Source organism: Myxocyprinus asiaticus, chromosome 5 (assembly GCF_019703515.2).
Source record: "Myxocyprinus asiaticus isolate MX2 ecotype Aquarium Trade chromosome 5, UBuf_Myxa_2, whole genome shotgun sequence".
Taxonomy (NCBI): Eukaryota; Metazoa; Chordata; class Actinopteri; order Cypriniformes; family Catostomidae; genus Myxocyprinus; species Myxocyprinus asiaticus.
This window is the reverse complement of record NC_059348.1, coordinates 17,478,258-17,502,997: the sequence shown is the minus strand read 5'-3', so window position 1 is coordinate 17,502,997 and position 24,740 is coordinate 17,478,258. Positions and strand designations below refer to the sequence as shown.

Genomic DNA, 24,740 nt, shown 5'->3' with positions numbered 1-24,740 from the left:
TTTTTTTTGAAAATGTAAAAATGCAGAAAGTTTTTTGTGAGGGTTAGGTTTAGGGGTAGGGGATAAAATCTATAATTCGTTCAGTATAAAAATCATTATGTCTGTGGAGAGTCCTCATAATGATAGATGCACCAACATGTGTGTGTGTGTGTGTGTGTGTGTGTGTGTGTGTGTGTGTGTGTTCTGGGATCTCAGAACTCAGAGCACAGTCCTATCCTGTAATATTTTAACAGCCAGCAATAGTTGTGTCATCATTTCCCAGAAGACAAAAGCCTTCCGCCAATCAAACTGTACAGTTAAAAGGTCAGATGAAATGTGCCTGATCTGTTTAAGGCAATGGGCAGTGAAACCGTTCTTCATCTACTGGTGTATCAGAGTTTTATTAGTGGGCAATACACAGCTGCGATGCTTTTACAGTACTTATGGTAGGTTGAGCATGGCAGTTAATACACACAGACCAATGATGTCAGTCTGTTGTTGAACGTCTGAGCAGTAGGTGGGGCGGAATTCGTGTCCAGCCAGGCAAAAATGAGTTCTCTTCTAGTCATGGGGGTTGGGCACTCAACTGTGTTGTTGTTGTTCATCGTTAAATCGGTTGAGTAACATTAGCACGGTTTCGTGATAGTAACGAGAAATCTGATACTTATACTACGCATTTAAATCCTATAAATCTTCTAATAACGTCATATTCAAAACCATAAACATATTAAACAGTGCTTAGCAGGAAATCGCAACACTGCAGTTTCAGATTCACTCTCTCGCATTGAGTCCAGCGAATGACAATTTACTTCGTTTATAAGTTTCAACTATACTTTATAATCAGATGGAAAGATAGATAATCGACGCTTCACTTTTGCCTGGAAAGTCTCCGCCCTCCTGCTAGTTTGAGGCCGTTGGCTTCCTCTGAAGCGCCTGGCTGTCCATAAGCTGCTAACTGTTTCTTTTATTTCTCCCCATTTCATGCATACAACGGGAAAGTAGTCATTAATCAAGGATATAGATATCACTGTGCAGTGAAAAGTCAAGGAATACACTTGTTTTGGACTTATATCGACGCTTTGGCACGTTTGTTCAGGACTTTAGCTGCAGAAGCTAGCAGGTTGATCCGAGTGGAGGCAGCGGCGCTCTGGCAGCCTGAGTAAGACGAGCCTTTCTTTTGCCATCTGACACATCATATGACCCAGTTATAGTCTTTATAATATTCGTTGTTGTTTTATATTATTGTTATTGGCTATTGCACATATAAAGCGGTTAATTTAGCAGAGTACGGTTGTGTTGTGCTGGCAGTGCGTGAGGCCGCGTGGTGGTGGTGGTGGGGGATGGGCGCGCGGTTTGCACACGCTATCGACGTTGACAACAACCAGTTTTACTAACTCAATGCGTTGCTATGGAAGCAGCCACGCGCTGCAACTAGAAACGCGCTATTTGTGCTCTTGTGTAACGAGTCTGCTGTTTCCGGTGACGTTTGTTCACGATTGAATTTGCTACTTGCTAATAGCCGAAATAAATGTGAGGAAGCTTCCGGCTGAGCGTTAGCATGATGCTTGTTAATAGTGATCAAATGAGTGAAGTGTACAATAAATATATTTATTTTTATTAGTTATTTAAGTTGATAAGCAATTTTCCACTAATGCATGGATGGAAGAGTCAGAATGTGGGATGGTGTACTATTCTAGTAGTTTCAGAGGGTTGTATTTAGATGAACTGTCTGTCAATTCAGTAGTTTCTTAGTTGCTTTGTAATCAGAACTATCGGATCAAGCGTTAAAGGGATAGTTCACCCAAAAATGAAAATTAACTCATCATTTACTCATCCTCATGATATCCCTGATGTGTATGACTTTCTTCTGCTGAACTCAATTAAGGATTTTTAGAAGAATATTTCAGCTCTTTAGGTCCATACAATGCAAGTGAATGGTGACCAGAACTTTGAAGCTCCAAAATGCAGTTAAAGGCAGCATAAAAGTAATCCATACGACTCCAGTGATTAAATCCATGTTTCTGAAGCAGTCTAATTGGTTTTGGGTGAGAAAAAACCTAAATATAACTCCTTTTTCACTATAAATCATGCCATGGCAGTCTCAAGGCACGATCATGGTTTCAAGCTCGATTACACTGACTAGAGCTCTAGAACCAAATGGCGCTAGGAAGTATAACCAATCTTGAAATAATGATCGCCAAGAAGACTGCTGTTGTTAAGATTTATGGTGAAAATGAGTTGCAGTCTGGTCTGTTCTCATCCAAAACCAATTTGATAGCTTCTGAAGACATGGTTTAAAACACTGGAGTCATATGGATTCATTTTATGCTGCCTTTGTGTGCTTTTTGGAGCCTCAATTTCGGTCACCATTCACTTGCATTGTATGCACCTACAGAGCTGAAATATTCTCAAAAAATCTTCTAAGAAAGTCATGCACGTCTTGGATGGCTTGAGGGCGAGTAAATGAGAGAATTTTCATTTTTGGGTGAACTATCCCTTTAATGCAAAATGGCAGATTGTGAAGCGCTATCTCTATTTCTGATGTTTTATGGAGATCACACCTTTGTCACCCTTTGCTTTATGTTTCCTTTACAAAGGGAAAGGGTTGATTACAGTAATCAGTATATGAATGAGAAGTTATCAGATGTCATGACCACATCTGTAAATGTAAAGGCAAGCTGCCACCTTCTGCTCATTCATAACTAAAATGAACCCTTTTCCTTTTTTAAAGAGAGCATAAATATTATAATGTGTTGACACGAGGGTTGATGTGGTGCCTTTTTATAAAGATTGTGGCCCAAGTTATTGTTAATTAATGACTTTCGGGATGGTGGGTTTAGGAGGCTCTTGCTAAACTGTGATTGTGCCTTAGAGATTTGGCTAGTTGTTTCATGACTGCTATGCTTGTCAGTTTGTTTGTACTTTCTACTTGGACTTAACAAGTGTGAGACTTTATTTCTGTGGAGATGAGAGAATGAAGAAACATTTTCAAAAACACCCAGAATCTCAAGGCTTTAATTGGAGAGCCTTAAAATAAAGTGTGAAATAGGACTGGGCAATATACAAGAAATATGTTAACAGTAATTTTATAAAAAAAATAAAAATCTGTTAACATCATCAACCCCACTGCCAAGGGTGTATGTAATATTTTTGCTGTTGATTTTGCTTCAAAAATGTACTAAGTTATTCAAACATGAAAAACTTGAACCAAAGATAAATTCAAACTTCAAGCAATTAAAATAACAAAGTGGTCAAAAAATGTTTTTAACCACGCTTCCATTTGCCGTCACGCAAGGATCCATCTACGACAACAGATGAAAAATTCGGTTAGGCCTGCTTATACAAATGTAGATTTAAGACAATTATAAATGTAAACTCAATAAATGAAATATAAATACATTTTATGTTTAAGGTGTATGTGTTTTTGTATTATGATTTAATCACACATATTTATTTATATAACCTATAAGTGAACCTGCAGAGTTGCGTTCACAATGCATGCTTGGATCATGGAAATAAAGTGAACAAATGGTCTGAAGACATTTGCAGCATTCTCAAAGAGAACATTATTCTTGCAAACTGTTTTCAGACGACAAACAAAAGAAAGATTGAGAACTCTTTGCATGCCCGTTTTATTGAATCTCTGAACAAGCAGCCAATTGGACACGCTTCTCAACAGCTTTTCTGTCATCTGTTCTTAAAAAATAGAATAAAGTGTTTTTCTTCAAAAGCGCGTCTTTGTGTCTAACGGCATTTCATGTCATCTGTCACTCCGAGACGTCTTGCATGTCTCCCACCACAGTGGTGGCTAGATGAGTGATGAGCAATGGAACCCGCCACGCCACCTCACATGAAATACCCTGCATTTGCCAGGTGCTAATTTCATACCCTGGGCTACTGTTTAATATGTCTGACGACTTCCCAGCTCCATGGTTTTGTCGTTTCCAGATATTGTTGATCATCATCTGTCAATAAGTATCGCAATTAGTATCGGAATTAGAGGTCGACCGATAGTGGATTTTACTTATACGATAACTAAGTTGGACAGTACCTGCCGATAGCCGATTAATCAACCGTTCATTTTTAAAATTGATACTGAATGAACAAATAAAACTCAAATAAAATAGTGCTGAACGTTATTACAAAAATAAACAGCACTGACTGAACCATGAAAATGTATTGTTCTTTTTTAAATGAAATAAATATCTAAATATTTATATATATATATATATATATATATATATATATATATATATATATATAAACTAATATTCGAATTTTAAAGTCAGCTGATTTTTAAATTGTCATTGTTTCCTTTGTGTCCACAAGAGAGCGCAATAAATACATAAACCATTCAGCACCGTTATGTTATTGCATAGAACATTCATATACTGGCTGTTTAAAAAGAGCATTTCATTTTCAACAAATGTGCATAAAATAAATGATTTAGTCGGTCCATTTTCTCAAATGTTAAGTCAAAAGTAAAATTGGTGCTTCAATAGTTCACATGGTGTTACAATTGCACTGATTCCTACTACTCCAGACTCAAGCTTCATAATAACAGTGAAATACCACATTGTTTTTTATTCAGTACAGTTGTGTGTAGAGTAGCTATATTCACAGATAGCAGTGGTATTCGGCTGAACTCAGTGGTGGAGCGGCTCAGACTATGAGCTCAGGACAGGGGCTGTTCAAACAGACGGAACACAACAGTCTGGAACCGAACGCGAGGATCTTGAGACACATTTCCAAGTTGAACATCTTTCCTGACAAAGCATTTAAACAGTTCATTGATTAATCTGAGAAATGCTTATAAGAGAGCAAGATGCAACGGCCAAATACCTCCACCAACTGTTAGAGGCTGTTCACACCGAACGCTTTTGCAACCATCCATTTGTTTTTCTATGTAAACACGTGCTAGATGAACGTCTTTTGTTTCCCTTTGTTTTTGTTTATTCAGCATCTCGTACAGGAGCGCTGTTTTTTAGATGATGTGTCTAATTAAAAAGAACTTTAAAAGCATGTTGAGACACCTGCTTTCTGTTAAACTGTATTTGTTGTGCTGTGTCTAGCCTTTTTTAGCGCAAGAGTGTGATAGATCTGAAGTCATCATATTACAGTGAGGATAAATTTAATTGAAATCTGGTGCATTTCTGATTTGTTTATACGTTTCTCTTGGTTGCATGAAGATATTAATTTGCTTTCTCACGTCACTAGCTTTAAATATGCAATAAGCTGGCTAACGAATGCATAAACATGACCAGCTGGATATAAACTAATGAAAATAGATGCTAATAGATGGTAACAATTGTGACATTTTAACATTTGGTAGGACTTGTGTGTATTTTTGTCACATTGTTCTAACTGCTTGAGGTTAGCTTTGATGTTAGCGTCCTCTCAGCCTTGTCAGCAAACATACTGCTGTTCTCTAATAATGCAGCATCTAGTCAACAAATTAATTACTTTATAATGATATGACAATGTGTACTATAGTGTACTGTATACATACCTTTTCATTGTTGATGTTATAAATCCGCATCTGAAGTGTTCCGCTCCATACAGAGTGTAGTCTCACATGTCAAAACAAACACCACAAGGCATCGGTGAAGTTTTTATTTCACCTCTTGAGGCCACTCTCATACTGTATAACAACAGCGGACCCTATTTCATATTTTATTTTACAATGAATTTATTTGTGATGATAATAAACAGACCCTTCCCAGCCGCTCCAGCACCGGACCCAATGGGGAAAAACTATTGGTGTGGATTTTTGCCAATAAAATTATAATTTTGTTTTTTTGTTTTATTTTTTTTGTTGCCAGAAATCTATTATCGGTGCCGGTTAATCGGCAAAGCTGATATATCGTTCGACCTCTAATCGGAATATTTGTCAGATATCTTCGATATCCAATTGCATCGTCCTATCGCCCAGACCTAGTGTGAAAGTGAAGAATTTAGGAAAGAAATGTTTTACTATTGTGTATTATATTATATATTGTATTGTATTATACTTTATTATATTATAGTACAATATAACATAATAGCTATTCAGGTTGCCTGGGTTCCAAAACAACAGTGTAAAGGTAATATCGTAAAAATATAATTTTCATGGCATTATTTTCAATATCTTTTCGTTTTTTAAGCATTAAAGAAAATCGTATACATATCTGCTGTCATTGGTGTGTGAGTGAATGGGTGAATGAGACACAGTGTAAAGCGCTTTGTAGAACCGCTATGGTTAAAAAAGGTGCTATATAAGTGCAGACCATTTATATGGATCGGTATAGTGCATGAGTAGTCCAATCTTCTTTTATTGTTTTGTGGAGCTTGAGAGCTTTTTGAGCCCATCTTGTTGTTTGGAAAAGAGCTGCTTGGACATTTAGCAAAATATCTTTTGTGTTTAACATGGGGGAAAATGTATTCACATTTGAATCGAAACAGCATAAGGGCCAGTAAATGATAGAATTTTCACATTGCCTGTTGGCACTATTTAGATGGCTACAGGAAAAAGACTGACTGGAACTTATAGTTCTCATAATCTGACTGTAACAATAACAGTGTGTTTTATTGACAGGCTGATTTTACTGTGCTCCCATGGACAACAAGAGTGTGATTATCTAATCAACACTTGGTCTCATGGTAAGTGAGTGACACCATATTACACTGTACTGTATATTTAACTTATGAGATGTTGTATGTCTGTAAATGTAAAGGGAAGCTTCCAGTTGCTGTTCATTAATATAATATAATCATTAATTTACTGATAAGTGTTTTATGGTTTTGTTTATGTGTGTTTCAAGCACTTTTAGGCTATGCAACTCAGTCTTCTGTAGCGTGACTAGCATGAGTGTTGGATATAAGAATTAATAGATGCTTTTAAACTGCTTAAGAGTCTTTTCATTAAGCTGTAGCCGATGTTTATTTGATCTTGAATAGGGCAAATGTCGCACTTTCTGAGCTGTTGACACCGTAAACAACAGGGAGTCTTGTGGTATGATGGGTTACTGTTTAATGTGAAGGCTCATTAGACTATAAAGTAGAGTAAGCAGCCATGCACATACATCTGGAGTGTTTCCTCTTGTTGTTTTACACGCATGTAATTCTTCCCATCAAAATACCGGTTCCTACTGTGTAGCTTCTTCCAAAGCATCGTAATTCTTTCCAGTGGTGAACAAATTGGTGGAAAATTGCCCCAGGGCTCAAAGGGCCTTCCGTGAGAAAGTTCAGTTGAGGAGGTCAGGTTCAGTTCTCTCATGTCAGTTGGTAAAAAAAGTTCTCATTGTTTACAGATAAAAAGCACTACTACCAATAGCACTACTGTGAACTGTTTTAAGCTTCTATAACTGGATCCTGCAGCCATATTAATACTATTATTATTGTTTCTCATCACCAAGGTTATATATAGTGAGTCTGGCCTGTGTTGCCATATGCTTTTTATGAATATCAGTACCACAAACTAGAGGTAGATTATAATGGTTTACTAGTGCCATTACTAGGGATGGGGATCGGAAGGATTTTAATGATTCCGTTAACTATATTTTTGGTACTTTTAAGGAAGAAATAGCCTTTTTGAAAATAAGAAATGCAATTCTTATTGGATTTAATGCCCTCCTCTGTCTGTTACCATATGATCATTTAACATTTTTACTGAACAGATTATTGCAAATTGTGTGTTTACAGACTTTTTAATTAGGATATATTTTTCAATTCATTATTATTATTATTTTTTATATATATAAAATACCACCTATTTCAAGCTTTAAGGTCTCACAAGCCTTAAGTACACACTTAACAAAGTAACAGTTCTTGGTTCATTTGTGAGTTGCACATGATGAAATGAATGACTTGTGGTTCAGTTTGTCATTCACTGTAAAGAACTGGCTCATAAAATCAGCTCGATTCCCGAACCACTCATTTGTTTGGGAATGAAACTACACTGGTTGCGATGTAGCTTCAAATAGAAGTCTGCATTCCCGCGGAACTCCCACAGGACCCGATCAGATTTCTTATGCCGTGGGAATACATTTCAGAGTTGAGGCCGTTATCGGATGGTACTTCCATGAGTTGTGTGTGGGAGCAGGCGGTCAGAGAAGAGCTTGAAAAATCAGTTGTGGGTATCTACTTGTGTTGAATTTATGAATGCAAAAAAGAAAAAAAAATGTATTTTACAATTAATTTATTTGTGATAATAAACAGAAAATCCAACATAAAAATGTGCACACAACACATGCATCAGATTTTCCAATATTTAGAGCAGGCTATAGTCAATGGTGCTTTATAAGAATAGCAGAGCAACGTGTGGACACAATGTGTCATCAAAGGATGTGAAACTGGGACTAGAAAATGGTCCATTTAAGTGTTAAGAAACCAACCTCAGGCAAGTCAAATGGGCATTGTGTCACGTGTCATCTGAGAATAGCAATAACACGTTATTTGTGTACACTTGTCTATTTGTATGGCTTTTGCCATATGTGAAAAGAAAATGCGGTGTTGCGGGAACGGGAGGAAGGAAAATCACTGTTGGCAGAAAGCGGGTGAACATGGAGTAAAATTCAGCGGGAGCATTCGGCTGCAGGATAGAAACTTGCGGGAGCGGGGTGAAAAAAAAAAAAGGTCCTATGCAGACCTCTAGTTTCAAATAAAAAGTTCACAACAGGACTCCAGACTGCGACAAAAATAGTTGCAAATGCGACCAAAAATAATTGATTGCTACAATAATTTAAAATCTAGTCGTCAATGGCGACAGTCGAGTTGTGTATGATCATATGCGGTTTCGTCAGAAATCATCTTGTGAGTTATTGAATACATCAATATTTTTTTCCCCATCGAGTGCTCATCTAATATCTTCCTCTGATACGCGTATTCTATCAACCAGAATAAAAACTTCAGGATCAGTATCAAAAGTTCCTCTGATTCACAAATCATGATGGTCAGTCCAAGCAGGCGATCCAGGCCGTTTAAACTGTCAGGAGATTGCTGCTTGCGCTGAATCCGCACGAGCACGTGAGTGCAACCAAAGTCTTTCTAGCAAGTCAGTCCACTGTCGGACATGTTTGGAACGCTCTCGGGAGGCTATTTCCAGTCATGACAGTGCAGCTCCTATCTACTTGAATGGGGAAAGACAGAAATCTCCAAAATGGTTGGTCAAGATTATGATCAAATGCATATTTCAAATCAGCAGTACAATCTGACAACACTGGTATCATAAATGGTGCTGCTTTACTTCAGATTACGCTAAAAAACGAATCGATTCTGAAGAGCAAGTTAAGTAACTTGCTCTCTGTACCAAACCCTAGCTGTTACAGCTATACACTTGCCGATTGATATTTGTTTTTTCAGCTTTATGGCTTGCATTGTTTTTTTGTTTTTTTTCAACATCTTGCCCCATGCGTGTTACTTTTTTGTCAAGTTAAAGACAGTTTGATTTTTTTTTTTTTTTTTTTTTTTTGAATGTGAACACACCCTAAGAAAAACATCTGATTGAGATCAGATGAAACCAGAAACCAAAACTGGTCATTAAGGCAACCAATAGACTAGTCGATTTTGAAAATATGTAGTTTTGCATATCCCTAACATAGATGTGCTTTTGTTTTCCAGGCTCCCCTCTCGCCTTGACCTCTTGGTTCAACCAGGATCAAAAATGAGCGTAAGCAGTGATGAGGTCAATTTCCTGGTGTACAGATACCTGCAGGAATCAGGTTTGTTCATCATCAGACAGTTCATCTATCATCTATGGCCTGCCATCCTGCACTGGAGTTGTTCATAAGCTAGCACCACACATGTTGTGCATCCTATTTTATATTTGCTCTGTTCCAAAATTTAGTGAGCTGCCAACCAAGACAGAATTTTAAGGCATCATAGATGCGCTCCCAACAGAAAGGCCATTCCAGAAGGTAGATAACTTCCTTTGAACAGATTCTAAGGCAGCATAGAATGAGTTGCTGTGCAGTTGTCATGTCATTAGCTTAGCAACATGCAAACATCAAATTTGTTTGGCATCAATTGTGAGTTGAGTTGCCCGTGCACTTCACTTGATGCACATTACTTCTGAGGAACACAGAGTTTCTTCTTTATGTAGCATGTTTCAAATTAGCCACTCATGAGGATGCATTTCCTTAGGATATTGCCTATGTAGACAATAGGCCACAAGGCAGTTAACTAGGCTTTGGAACAGCACTATTGCATGCAGTGGCTGATTTTAGCCCTTTGAAATTTTGCAAGTGAACTGTTAAAGGGTGAAGGAAAGGTTGGGTGAGCCTTTATATCAAAGATCACATTAATGGTAATGTTAAGGTGTAATTTTGTTTAGGCACAGATAATTGTTTGAATGGCCATTGCATTTGTTTCTTTGTCAGAATGGCCCAGGAAAATATTTGCTAGTAAATGGTAACTAGAATTGTCATCCTTTCCCCTGCAGGCTTCTCCCATTCAGCGTTCACCTTTGGCATAGAGAGCCATATCAGCCAGTCCAACATCAATGGAGCTCTGGTGCCCCCTGCTGCCCTCATCTCCATCATCCAGAAGGGCCTGCAGTATGTGGAGGCTGAAGTCAGCATCAATGAGGTCAGTTTCCTGATTACTTTTTCTCAATCAGCCAGTTGTATGCAGCTAGTGATGCCACAAGCTCTCATCCTGACCATAACATCTTGAACCTGTTGTATTGTGGTCCACAGGACGGTACCCTGTTTGACGGGCGGCCGATCGAGTCGCTGTCCCTGATTGATGCGGTGATGCCGGACGTGGTGCAGACGAGGCAGCAGGTGTATAAGGATAAGCTGGCTCAGCAGCAAGCTGCCGCTGCCTCCAGTGCCTCAGCAGCCAGTGCTGCCAAGAACGGAGAGAACACGGCTAATGGAGAGGAGAACGGAGCGCACACATTAGCTAGTGAGCTCACTGTCTACTTTTAACACTGTAGAAGCTGTGTCCAGTTGCAATGTTAATGTTAAAGAAGACTGTATTGATGGCTATTGGAAAATATTGCATAAAGATTGTTTTAGTAGTGAATTGGATGCCACTAAAGCTGACCCAGTGAAGTCTAATGATGGCCAAATGGACATAAAAATAGTAACTCCATTAACATTCCCTTGAATCTTTCCTTTGTAGACATGTAAAATCTATTTAAGTGCTAGAAGGTCCTGACCATGGTACTCTAGTAAAGAATTTCTAATTTCTAAGTCCTATTATTTGTTCAAAGCAAAGCTTTATTTGTTAAGGTTAGCCTAGTCCTCTTGTTTTCACACTTGAAGATTTCACATTAACCAAAGCCCTGACCCTCCTTTTCAATGGATAATCAAAGGAACTGAACTGGTCATTCAAGTCTGTGTCTACACCAGAACCTCTACTGTCGAAGTTTGATTATCTGGCCTCAAAAAATGTAAGGCAGTTGAGCAGGACTAAACAATGTTGCTACCCTAACTCTCATTCCCGCAGACCACCATTCAGACATGATGGAGGTGGACAGGGCGGTGGAGATCCCAGCCAGTAAAGCCATGGTGCTGCGGGGCCATGAGTCTGAGGTCTTCATCTGTGCATGGAACCCTGTCAGTGATCTGCTGGCGTCTGGGTCAGTGTCAAGCTAAATCTTCTCTTACCATGCTTCATTTTGCTTAGTGCAACCTGCGAATTTAACAATTATTACTTTGCATTTCTGGCTGGACACCATCATTTTCTGTTCTTTTCTAATGGGTAATTTCCTGTTTAATAGGATTTATCTTGTGTGCTTTGTTGCCTTCAGATCTGGAGACTCGACTGCGCGGATCTGGAACCTGAGTGAGAGCAGTGCTGGAGGGTCCACTCAGCTGGTGCTGCGTCACTGCATACGGGAAGGGGGGCAGGATGTTCCCAGTAACAAAGACGTCACCTCACTGGACTGGAACGTGAGTGCTAGGACCAACAGTTTTTCACCTTAGAAACCCTTATAGGTTATAGTTTTTTGAATGGTTTTACAATACACAATACCAATATCTAGAGAGAAGGATGGCCGATATGGCAATATTTACATTAAAGGAATAGTTCACCCAAAAATGAAAATTATGTCATTATTCATTTACCCTGATGCCATCCCAGATGTGTATGACTGTCTTTCTTCAGTAGAACACAAATGAAGATTTTTAGAAGAAGATAGAGCTCTGTCAGATCCTTATAATGCAAGTACATGGGTGCCAGCTCTTTGATTGTCCAAAAGTCACATTTAGGCAGCATAAAAGTAATCCATATGACTCCATTCGTTCAATTAATGTCTTCTGAAGTGAATCGATTGGTTTATCTAAGAAACAAGTCAATAATTAAAACGTTTTAAATGTCAGATCGTCGTTGTTCTAGTGTGGATGAAGTGAAAGCTTTGGTGGCTGAAACCTGGAGGACACTTTCACCACAGCTTTTACAGAAACTTGATGATTCTATGCCCAGATGTTGTCAAGAAGTTTTACGAACGAAGGGATGGCAAACTAAAAACTAAAACACTTGAAAGCCTTAGCTTTCTGTTCTTGGCTGACAGAAGTGGATCCCGACGTGGTCTTCTACTGTTGTAGCCCATCCGCCTCAAGATTCGACGTGTTGTGCATTCTGAGATGCTATTCTGCTCACTACAATTGTACAGAGGGGTTATCTGAGTTACTGTAGCATTTCTGTCAGCTCGAACCAGTCTGGCCATTCTATGTTGACCTCTCTCATCAACAAGGTGTTGCTGTCTGCAGAACTGTCGTGCACTGGATGATTTGTTTTTGGCACCATTCTGAGTAAACTCTAGAAACTGTTGTGTGTGAAAATCCCAGGAGATCAGCAGTTACAGAAATACTCAAACCAACCCATCTGGCACCAACAATCATGCCACGGTCAAAATCACAGAGATCAAATTTTTTCCCCATTCTGATGGTTGATGTGAACATTAACTGAAGTTTCTGACCTGTATCTGCATGATTTTATACATTACACTGCTGCCACAGGATTGGCTGATTAGATAATCTCATGAATATGTTGATGTACAGGTGTACCTAATAAAGTGGTCACTGAGTGTGTATATGTATATACAGTATATGTATTCATACATAAATATTTATTCATTTCTGGACCAAACACACACAGAGATTTCTCTCTGCTTTTGTTTTGATAGAGTGAAGGTACACTTCTAGCCACAGGATCCTATGATGGATTTGCCAGGATATGGACTAAAGATGGTGAGCTCAGTTAACTGTGTCACTAACATCAGTCATACTGCAAATTGACTCTAATTATGTTTATCTAATCAGTGTCTTGTAACTCATAGGTAATCTTGCCAGTACACTGGGGCAGCACAAGGGTCCCATATTTGCTTTAAAGTGGAACAAGAAAGGAAATTTTATCCTCAGTGCAGGTGTTGATAAGGTAGAGTAAAAGATTGTACATCTTCTCATTTTCCTATTTTGTCAGATAACATGGTAATGTTGTACATTATGCTAATGGTAATGTACATCTTTCAGACCACCATAATTTGGGACGCTCACACAGGAGAAGCCAAACAGCAATTTCCATTCCATTCAGGTGAGTAACAAAATCACCACAAGCAGGATTTTCATTCTTGACTTGATCAAGTTTCCCAAATTACAGGGTTCCTAAGGTCGTGGAGAACCTGGAAATATTAGGGAATTTTAAAATTGTGATTTTGGAATGCTACATACCTGAAACGTAATGCAAATTTCTGAGGAAAAAAAAGAATATTTTTTTCTGGTTATGCTTAGCTCTAAAATATTTCATTGACTAGAAATTGCTCTTTGTGAATGCAAATTCTTCGAAGTAATCACAAACAACTGATCAAAAGGTGTGGGAAGCTTGAAAATAGGTTTGGAATTTATGTTCATTGTCCAAATGACAACTTACAAAGATGTGTTATTTCTGACAAGTTTGCAATTTGAGGCAAGTACTGAAAAAGTAAAAACACATTTTATGAAATGCACATTAATAAAGGTACACATGACAGATTTTGGCAGCCATATCTTATGTAATGTGAACAGCAGGAGCTTCAGAGAGGGTATTTCAGCGAAAAGACTTGAACCCCCGCCGGGAAAAGTTCCTAAGGGTTCTCGTGACAAAATAAATCTAAGCAGCATGGGAAAAACATGGGTATCTGTTTTAGATGGGAAAAAAAAACTGTTTTTTTCTTTTTCATCCAAATGTTCTAAAAATATGGAAGAGTGTGTGTGCTCGTTTCAAAAGAATGTTTAAGAATGACGTGATTTCCATTTGACACATGCAGCTCCTGCTCTGGACGTGGACTGGCAAAGCAACAACACATTTGCCTCCTGCAGCACGGACATGTGCATTCACGTGTGTAAACTGGGCCAGGACCGACCAGTCAAGACATTCCAGGGCCACACAGTAAGCCGTTTATATCAGATATCCCAATACATAGTAATTTTGACAATGGCAAACCTTTTATCAAAATTTTCTGGCATTGACCACTGAAATTTTGGTGTCGTGACATCCCAAACCATTTTAATGCTTAACTGAATAGCACACTGATGAATTGAACATTTAACCATCAGAATGAAGTCAATGCCATCAAATGGGATCCAACGGGGAATCTCCTGGCATCCTGCTCTGATGACATGACGCTTAAGGTGAGCTACAAACAAACATCAAACACTGCAGTAAATGTGCAAAGTAAAGATCATTGCTTTTGATGATTTGGCTCTTTACTGATATGTTTGCGTTGTCAGGTGAAAGTGTTTATTACAGTAACATTGTGTTTTACATTAAACCATTAGCTTTGGAGCATGAAACAGGACACTTGTGTTCATGACCTGCAAGCCCACAGTAAGGAGATCTACACCATCAAATGGAGTCCTACTGGACCTGGAACCAACAACCCCAATGCCAGTCTTATGTTGGCCAGGTACAGAACCATCCACCTTCAGTAATCACTCTTGTTTTAAAATATTTTTTACAGCTATATTTAAATGTACAAAAGCTTGTTTAGTCCGAAGGCTAAGCAAACATGGTTATATGTTTCCTTATTGTCTTGTTCTTGAATAATTTGTTAAATTAAGGGTTAAATGAGAAAAAGTGACAGAAGTGATAAATGTTGATGTTTATTTATTTAGACAATTAACATCAATAGTGCTGAAACTACAGAAACTTTTTTAACATCTTAATATAGTTGATATTGATACAGATTTCCCGATTTGATTCCGGTTCACAAGTTCTGGATTAGATTCGTTTCTGATTTTGATTCAAATTTCAATTCATATGGGTATATTTCATTTAATAATATCCATTTTGCTTGCATATTAAAGAATTTCTCTTCCAGCCAATGCTGTCAATAATATAGGTACCTTTTAACTAGATACATTACAAAAATATATATTTTAGTTTTTCATCATTTTGGTCATATTTAACTTCTAAAAATTTATAAATCCATGTATTTCATCAATAAATATGTCTTAAAATTGCATATATTATATTGCCTGCATATTTATACTGTGTGTGTGTGTGTGTACTTTATATAAATAATTGTTACGTTATTTATTTACATTAATAATTTATACTATTTATGTATTTACATTGATTTGTAGAATATGTGCTAAAACGGTACTGTCTCTTTAATAATAGCGGCAGTTCAGCGAGCGTCTCACAGAAGTGTTTTGGATTAGCGCAAATAAACGAAAGAGGAGTTGCATGGTTTCATTATCGCATAAGCACTATGTCTGATTAGAATTAATGTTTCTTTTTACTTTCTGATGAACAACTGACTGTAAAGAACAAAAAAGGATTTTAAAAGGGACGTTATTCAATGACAAATGGATTGTGTCAAACCAAACTTTAACTCTCAACACGCATTGAAAGGATCTCACTGCTGGATTTCTTCACCAATATACCACTCAATCACTGGTGAGTGAAATCTGAACATTTACCAGCCAGTGGCTAATCACGGACTTTTTAGTCCCATTGCGTTAAACTTGGTTGCAGGATCAAATTTTCCTTGGTCTTTTGACATAAGAGTTCGGTGTACTATAAAAACATACTGTAAGTTTCAGAACTCAAAACTTTCTCACTGCAAAAAGAGCATTTGTTGAAACCAAGCAGCCAAAACGACTCGTTCTCAACTTCCTCCACATTGTGATGTCACACTTTTGACATTTGCACCTGTCCACCTCCTCAACAACACATCAATGCTTAGTTTACCTTATCACTTCAGTAGCCCCGCTCAGAGCAGTGAGCAGGTCAGTCAAGGGCAGAGAGCCAATCATATCAGTTGGCATTTACTGTCAAGTCTTAAAGGAGAAGCAGCACCAAAACTGAACATTGCTGGCAGAAATTTAATATATTTATATTTTACAAATATATTATTATTTATTTTATTATTTTTTTTGCGCAAAAAAACTTTATTAGTCTTATAAGTGAACCTAAAGGAACATATTAAAATAATTATAAAGGCATGTCATGAACCCTTTAAAGATCAATATTGGGATTTAAAAATCAAGATCAAGATTGTTCAAATTAAGATTGCGGCAGTCGTAATATCGATATTTTTACCTAGCCCTACATCTTGCATGTCTAAAATTCATATGTTGTCTGTATATGCACTACCAGTCAAAAGACATGCTTGATTGAACATGCTTGACTGAAGTTGTTTCTCAATATCTTAGAAACCTCATGCTAAACATCTTGAAATTAGTGTTGAAATTTCTCAGCAAAACTACAATTTTAAAGGTTTTTAATGGATAAGTTGGATCGGATCGTGAAGGAAAAGAGCCAACAATTGCCCAGCATACATGAGAACTTGTTCAGTACAGTTTAAAAAGCATTCTAGGTGGATACCTCATGAAGTTGTGTGAAAGAATGCCCAGATTGTGCAGAGCTAGTTAGAGAAAGGTCTGTCACGACTATTAAATAATCGTTTGATCGAGATTATTAGATCTAACTGTGATTATTGTGCACTTCAAACTTCTATCACATTTAACTGTCCGAATAAAGGAATTTAAGTGAATATTGAAATGCCACGAATGGTGCATTTTGGAACCCAGACTCTAAATAAACACCAACCACCTCACTAAGCCGCAGCGCAGACCGCACTCAAAGCAGCTCCTGAAGAGCACGTGCAGATTAACCGCTTCTGAAGCGCTCTGATGTGCACGCCATGTGCTGTCAGAAAGCAACAACAAAACTTAGATTTTAAGGCTAACCTTTTTTTTAATCTACAGTGCATCATTTGATTCAACGGTGCGTCTGTGGGACGCAGAGCGTGGGGCCTGCATCCACACACTGACCAAACACCAAGAACCCGTCTACAGTGTGGCGTTCAGCCCAGATGGACGCCACCTGGCCAGCGGTTCCTTCGACAAGTGTGTCCATATATGGAACACTCAGGTACTACAAACTCTTGAACTAATTTTTACTTACCAGTAATTGTAATTTCAAAATCCTTTATGTAGTCATTAGTTATAATTTTAATGATTTCGGATAAGTTCACCTAAAAATATTTGAAATTAGCTAATTTATTCTCTAAAGCCTTGAAAGTCCAGACTTTCATTAAATGGCCGAGCAGGTACAGTTATCGTCTTGTGCCAATAAAACCAAAATGACCAAATACTGGCCCGATTAACCAGCCTGACCGAAATAACAATCTATCACTGCTATAAATGCTGCATTGAATAATTGATGTTTGTCACATAAGCCTCTATTTCTTCCCTACAGAGTGGTGCTTTAGTCAACAGCTACAGAGGGACAGGGGGCATTTTTGAAGTATGCTGGAACTCCATTGGCGACAAAGTGGGCGCAAGTGCATCAGATGGATCGGTGAGTTGTAAATTTAAGGTGTTCTCGTGCATGAACTTTGTTTGAATGGAGTGACTGGCTAGAGCCAAATCAGTACAGATTTTTGTCTTAAGCACAGATTCATAGGAACATTGGATTAAATGAAGAACAAGCCCAATTCCAAAAAGTTGGAACAGTATTGAAAGTGCTAATAAAAACAAAAAGAAGTGATTTGTAAATGTGATTCATCCTGCTATATTGAAAGCACTACAACAACACATTATTTGATATTTTACCTTGTGAGTTATTATAATTCTTTATATTTTTTTTAAAATATACACTAATTTCAAATCAGATGATTGCAACACGCTCCAAAAGAGTTGGGACAGTTGAGTGTTCACCTTTTCTTCTAATTACCAGTAAGCGTTTGGGCACTGAAGACACAAGTTTGTTAAGTTTAGCAAGCGGAATATTCCCCCATTCATTCATTATGGTCTTCAGCTGCACATTTATATGGGGCCTTCATTGCTGTATTGTGCGCTTCATAATGTGCCACACATTCTCAATTGGAGACAGGTCAGGACTGCAGGCAGGCCAATCTAGCACCCACACTCTCTGCTTACACAGCCATGCACTTGTAATCCGGGCAGTATGTGATTTGGCGTTGTCCTGCTGGAAAATGCAGGGACGTCCCTGGAAAAGTCACGTCAGGATGGCTGTATGGCAGTATACTGTATGTTGCTCCAAAATTTTTACATATCTTTCTGCATTAATGGTTACCCTTAACAGTTGTGCAAGTTACCCATGTCATGGGCACTGACACACCCCCATACCATGGCAGACACTGGCTTTTGACCTGATACTGAAAACAGCTTGGATGCTCCTTTTCCTCTTTGGCCCAGAGAACATGACAACTGTTTTTCCAAAGAAACGTGGATGCATTGGACCACAAATTACGTTTCCACTGTTCTACTTTCCATATCAGATGAGACCGAGTCCAGAGAAGTCAGCGGCAAATCTGGACAGTGTTGATGTATAGCTTCTGCTTTGCATAGTAAAGTGATTTTGCATAGTGCATCTGTGGATTCAGCGGTGAATGGTGTTGACTGACAAAGGTTTAGCAAAGAATTCCAGAGCACACGTCACAATATCCATTACAGACTAATAATGATTTTTAAGACAGTGATGTCTGAGGGACCGGAGATCACACGCATTCAGAAGTGGTTTTCGGCCTTGCCCTTTGTGCGCCGAAATTTGACCGGATTCCTTGAATCTTTTAAAGTCCCTCTCCAGCCACTGGTTTAACCCCTAAAAACTCATCTTTGTTAATCAAAATTACATATTTAAAAGTTTTGTTTTCCATGAAAATAATCCCTTCAAATGCCTTAAAGCCTTAAAATGGCTTAGATATAACTCTACACCTTTGCTTTTAGTATGCGTGGATCTATGAATATGCAAATTAGTCCCCACCTCTATCTCCACTCACCCCTGCACCGCTCGCCTGCAGCTAGGGATCGCTGTGTCCCCAGGATAAATTGATGGAAACGCGTTGGGCTTCAGTGTAAGTTTAGTGGCAAAACCCATCTGTTTTTGGGTACAAATTTCAAAAAAGTTCTCTGGAAAATGACTACTGCAAACCCGGGTTTTCTCTGGAAGTTTTGCTAGGACTGTGATGAGGAGGAGGGCCGGGCCGTGAGGACACACGGCCGGCTGTGAATCGGGCTAATCAGCTGGGAGGGGGATAAAGATGAGCCGGAGGCGCCAGTTCGAGAGAGAGAGACGCACACGTCCGTGCTGTATGTGTGTTCGTTTTATGTTTTAAGTTCTTTTATATCATTAAACTTTACGTTGACTGGTCAGCCGGTTCCCACCGCCTCCTTGCCTGTCCTTGAACTGTAACAGTATAAGAAATGGCAAGGAGGAGGCGGGAACCAGCTGAACAGTCAACGTAAAATGTAATGATATAATTGAACTTAAAACAACATAAAACATAAATGAACAGACACACATGCAGCACGGCCACATGCATCTCTCCCCCTAACTGGCGCCTCTGGCTCGTCTTTATCCCCCTCCCGCCGATTAGCCGATTCAGGGCTGGCCGTGTGTCCTCACAGGGACATTATGATTTTTCCAAATTAACTGCACCCATTTATCTCAGATTTTCAAATCCTTTGGATAATACATGAAGGCTCACCATTTGTCCTTTCGCAACTTTACATCCGAAAACAGAACATGTCTTGTAAAATACCGATACGTAGCTACACCTGGCTTCACCTGATACCCCTTGCTTCGTCGTAGCGTATGCTATTGATATGGAAAGCCCCACCCCACAAGTTGACGGGACTGGTTCCTTAGGTTTGTGACGTATGAAACCCTGGCTGTCTGAATCCGTGTTTTTGAGATTGTCTTTGGTAGACTGCAGTTCCAAGATAAAAATGCTCAGCCATGGCGTTGACTGCTGATTTCACTCATGGTATGTCTTCTAGCATATTAAAAACATCATATAGACATGTAAACAAGGTTAAAAACTTGATTTTCACTGGAGGGGGTCTTTAACTAGATTGTGCACTATAGAGGGTGAAATGCCCAAAATCCTTCCAATTTGTCTTTGGGGAACATTGTTCTCAAAGTGCTGGATTATTTGCTGACGCATCTGTTTGCAAATTGGTGAGCCTCGACCCATCCTTGCTCTTGAAGGACTAGGCTGTTTTTGGAGGCTCCTTATGTACTATAACACGATCACCTCACCTGTTTAACATCTCCTGTTTCACATCACCTTGTTATTTCAACTCATCAGATTGTTATTAGTTCTAAATTGCCCATCTCAGCTTTTATTTTTTTTGAGTCATCTGATTTTAAATGAGTGTATATTTCCAAAAAACAATTCAATTCACAAGATAAAATGCCAAGTTGGATAAAATGCCAAATAATGTGTTATTGTAGTGCTTTCAATATAGCACTGAGTGAATACAATTTACAAATCACTCCTTTTTGTTTTTATTAGCATTTTCCATACTGTCCTAACTTTTTTGGAATAGACCTTATTCATGCTAGCGCCATCTTTGATTTTGAGGCTGTGAGGGATAGACTTACAGTCTCTTCAATGGGCTGTACTGCAGTTTAAAGTGTTTTTGGATTGTTCCGCAGACAAAACATTGAAAACATATCTTTTCAAGAACACTCAAAAGAACTCCAGACATCAGTTGTGGAAAATCAGATGTGATCTAGGAGCTTTATACAGCTTTATACTGTGCATGCCATTTGAAGAGATTGTAAGTCTATCCCTCAGCCTTGTTTTCATTCCCATTAAAAATCAAAAATGGCACTAGCGTGAATAAGGTCTTAGCGCGAATTGGGGTTGTAGCTGAAATTACACCTAAATGTGACGTGGGCGGTTTTTTGTCATGATAACTTCTGCTCTTCCCCATTCCAGGTTTGTGTATTAGACTTGAGGAAATGACGCTGCCGTTGGGAAGCCATGGACCGACTACGAATGTGTGCATAGCCAAATTTATTGACTGTCCCTGGCCCATCATCCACTGCTGTAGTCCACGAGTGAGATCCTGGACCAACAGTCTCTCTCAGCCCCGTCATAACACAGAGCGGATCCGTGACGCTTACCACACATACACACACAAAAGCAGTGTGATCAAGGACTGTTTTATACAGACATGCATAACATATGAGAAATAAACCACCTTTGCACATGCACCATATATGCCATCATTAGTTCATCATTCCAAACCCCTGAGCTGAGGTCCACACTGATGTTGTGTACATATTGTACACATCAGTGTTACATAGGAAGGTTTTTATATTTCATTATGTGTAATTGCATGAGCTAAAGAGCAGAGCTGTTGAATATGGCAAGTTCATGGTCGTATGATGTTGACAATTCAGAGTATTGTATTGGCACTGTATGTTTAGAAACTTTTGGAAATGTTCTCCAAAAATTCTCAAGGACTTTTTTTGTTTTTTGTTTTTTTGCCAAAAATTGAGAGAGAATTTGATTATTTTTTTTTTTAAATATAGAGTGATAAGAGTACAGAAAGCCTATTAAATCACTTACAGATATATTTTCTAAAACGAATGCCCTGTGTTATTTGTACAACCTATGCAACTATGTGCTTAGACAAAACTGAACATTCATTGCATGGAGGGGTGTAACTCTTCATGGAGAAACTAAGTCTACAGGCTCCTAGATGAAGCCTGTTCAAGATAGATAATAGGCCCACCCTAAATACGCAATAGCTATCAGGCTATACATATTTTGGGGGGGGGTGGGGGTGGAAATCCCTTAATTATCCTTTCATTATCCTCAAAAGGGATGTAGGATACTTAACGTGTGAAAATTGTCACTTGGCTCACTTTTACACAATCTATCATAAATGTTTTTTTCCCAGTGAAAGGCCACACAGAACACGCTACTGCTTTCTCTGGTTTGATTATCTTTTTTTATGGTTACGTCTGTCATTTCCTGAATTCCAAATGACCGTTGGATTTGGTCATTATACACTTTTATTTCAGTACTGCATTGAACTAGTTTGTGTGTGACTGTAACAGCCTTAGTTGTTAGGGCTTCATGTGAGGTATAAATCTAATGCAGCATGGAGTGATTATCATGGGACAGTGCAGGGAAGTGGACAACCTGTTTGAATCAGACAGTTTGGTAGTCCTAAATCAGGTTGAGGTGGTGCTGCTTTTGTGTTATGTTTTGTATTATTGTAAAATTACATTATTGCTTCTTGTAAGTGTGGATATAAACAGAGACTGACACAGAGAAACAGTTTAACATGAATACAAAAGATGTGACCACAGGGATTTTCTCTTCTACATGCTACTGGATTTTAAAGTAAACTCTTTGTTTATGGTTGGGATGTATCTCCACCTGGGTTCTTCATGATAATGGCACATTGATTTTTTTTTTTTTTTTTTAAGCTGTCACATGTTTTTAAAATGCCATTAGACAGTCATAGTCTACAAAAGCAGTTTTTCCCAGCACACTCATGTATGTCACCTCCAAGCACTTTAGACATACTCTCAAGAAATCCAATGAGCACTTAAAACATCTTTATCTGTTGGACTGAAATTACTTGAGTGACATTAAACATTTACTTGAAAACAAACCAGATCTTCTAATAATTGTTATATAGGGCAGTGTGGCTGATTTCAACTAATGTAATGCTCTCTTCCCCCTTTTAAGATATTTTTTAAAAAAATACACAGCCCAAAATGCTAACAAATGCCTTTTTTCTCCCTAATGATAAACTATAATCTGAATCCCCCTCCAAAGAATATCAAAGTGTCATGCTTTTTCTCTCTCTCTTTTTTTTTTTTTTTAATAGAGATGATTATTTTAAAGCTTGTTCAAAATAATCAACAGTAAGTAGATTGTATGAAAATGTGTTATTTATTATATTGTCTATGACAGTGGAATGGTATTTTATAATGTTTAATTTTAAAGAGGTACCCCTTTTTGACGGTGTGTGCAAGTGTTTGCTTCTTGCTTGGCACTCTGCATACTATTTCCACGGGCCTTTGAAATTTTGTACTTTTAGACTTTTTTTTTTTTTTAGCTTTAGACAACAGCACGTACATGGGCATATCAAAACATCTCATACCATGTAAATAGTTCTTCAGTGTTTTTTTTCCCCCTCTCATTTGAGGTAATCTTTAACTTGACTCTCTTTTTCTCTCCTGTTTTGCTCTTTAGCAGAATCACTTACTGCAATGTTGATTTGACTATTGTGATTTAAGTCAGATCAATTGAAAAGTCCAGAATAAAATTTATTTTGATAATAGTGTTGGTCTTTTCTGCACTTGAAAAAACACTGCCTCCTTGTGGAAACAAAACACATTTTGTTACCATCTGAGTGGGTGAATATACTGTAGGTTATGCTATTAAAACCAATATGATTTTAATATGTCAGTGGGTCTTTCATTTAGTGAGGATATGAAGCTGGATCTTTTCCAAAAACACAAAGTTGACTGGTCTGCTCAAAGACCAATCATGAACCCCATTTAACATATTTGGGATGAATTTGAAATCCCATTAGTAGAAGTCATTGACCGATATAGCTCAGTAGGCTCCATATACACTATATTGCCAAAAGTATTCGCTCACCCATCCAAATAATTGAATTCAGGTGTTCCAATCACTTCCATGGCCACAGGTGTATAAAATGAAGCACCTAGGCATGCAGACTGCTTCTACAAACATTTGTGAAAGAATGGGCCGCTCTCAGGAGCTCAGTGAATTCCAGCGTGGTACTGTGATAGGATGCCACCTGTGCAACAAGTCCAGTTGTGAAATTTCCTCGCTACTAAATATTCCACAGTCAACTGTCAGTGGTATTATAACAAAGTGGAAGCAATTGGGAATGACAGCAACTCAGCCACGAAGTGGTAGGCCACCTAAAATGACAGAGCGGGGTCAGCGGATGCTACAGACCTCCAAAGTTCATGTGGCCTTCAGATTAGCTCAAGAATAGTGCGTACAGAGCTTAATGGAATGGGTTTCCATGGCTGAGCAGCTGCATCCAAGCCATACATCACCAAGTGCAATGCAAAGCGTCAGATGCAGTGGTGTAAAGCACGCCGCCACTGGACTCTAGAGCAGTGGAGACGCGTTCTCTGGAGCGACGAATCACGCTTCTCCATCTGGCAATCTGATGGACGAGTCTGGGTTTGGCTGTTGCCAGGAGAACGGTACTTGTCTGACTGCATTGTGCCAACTGTGAAGTTTGGTGGAGGGGGGATTATGGTGTGGCGTTGTTTTTCAGGAGCTGGGCTTGGCCCCTTAGTTCCAGTGAAAGGAACTCTGAATGCTTCAGCATACCAAGAGATTTTGGACAATTCCATGCTCCCAACTTTGTGGGAACAGTTTGGGGATGGCCCCTTCCTGTTCCAACATGACTGCGCACCAGTGCACAAAGCAAGGTCCATAAAGACATGGATGAGCGAGTTTGGTGTGGAAGAACTTGACTGGCCTGCACAGAGTCCTGACCTCAACCCGATAGAGCACCTTTGGG

At 38.7% G+C, this 24,740-nt stretch overlaps 1 protein-coding gene across 3 annotated transcripts; it reads left to right on the top strand.

The window, feature by feature from the left end:
• Nucleotides 1–896: 896 nt before the first annotated feature.
• Nucleotides 897–23,508, top strand: LOC127441071 (F-box-like/WD repeat-containing protein TBL1XR1). Of its 3 annotated transcripts, XM_051698237.1 has the most exons (16): nt 897–1,138; nt 6,554–6,618; nt 9,577–9,677; nt 10,397–10,542; nt 10,653–10,863; nt 11,410–11,542; nt 11,714–11,855; nt 13,091–13,154; nt 13,244–13,341; nt 13,437–13,497; nt 14,210–14,331; nt 14,499–14,573; nt 14,721–14,848; nt 17,157–17,322; nt 17,650–17,751; nt 21,143–23,508. In XM_051698237.1, the coding sequence occupies exons 3-16, from the start codon at nt 9,620–9,622 to the stop codon at nt 21,167–21,169; spliced, it is 1,533 nt and encodes a 510-aa protein (XP_051554197.1). In that variant the 5' UTR covers nt 897–1,138; nt 6,554–6,618; nt 9,577–9,619; the 3' UTR covers nt 21,170–23,508. The 3 variants fall into 3 exon arrangements, 2 of the variants coding, with proteins under 2 accessions (XP_051554197.1, XP_051554198.1); XR_007897271.1 differs by lacking the exons at nt 17,650–17,751; nt 21,143–23,508 and adding an exon at nt 15,713–15,843 and having other exon boundaries at nt 17,157–17,284; XM_051698238.1 differs by lacking the exon at nt 6,554–6,618.
• The last annotated feature ends 1,232 nt before the right edge of the window (nt 23,509–24,740 follow it).

Coding starts and splice junctions, on each gene's coding strand:
- LOC127441071 (XM_051698238.1), top strand. CDS start 9,620: ATGAGCGTAAGCAGTGATGAGGTCAATTTCCTGGTGTACAGATACCTG. Junction 10,543..10,652: donor CTGAAGTCAGCATCAATGAG/GTCAGTTTCCTG, acceptor TGTGGTCCACAG/GACGGTACCCTGTTTGACGG. Junction 14,332..14,498: donor AGACATTCCAGGGCCACACA/GTAAGCCGTTTA, acceptor TTTAACCATCAG/AATGAAGTCAATGCCATCAA.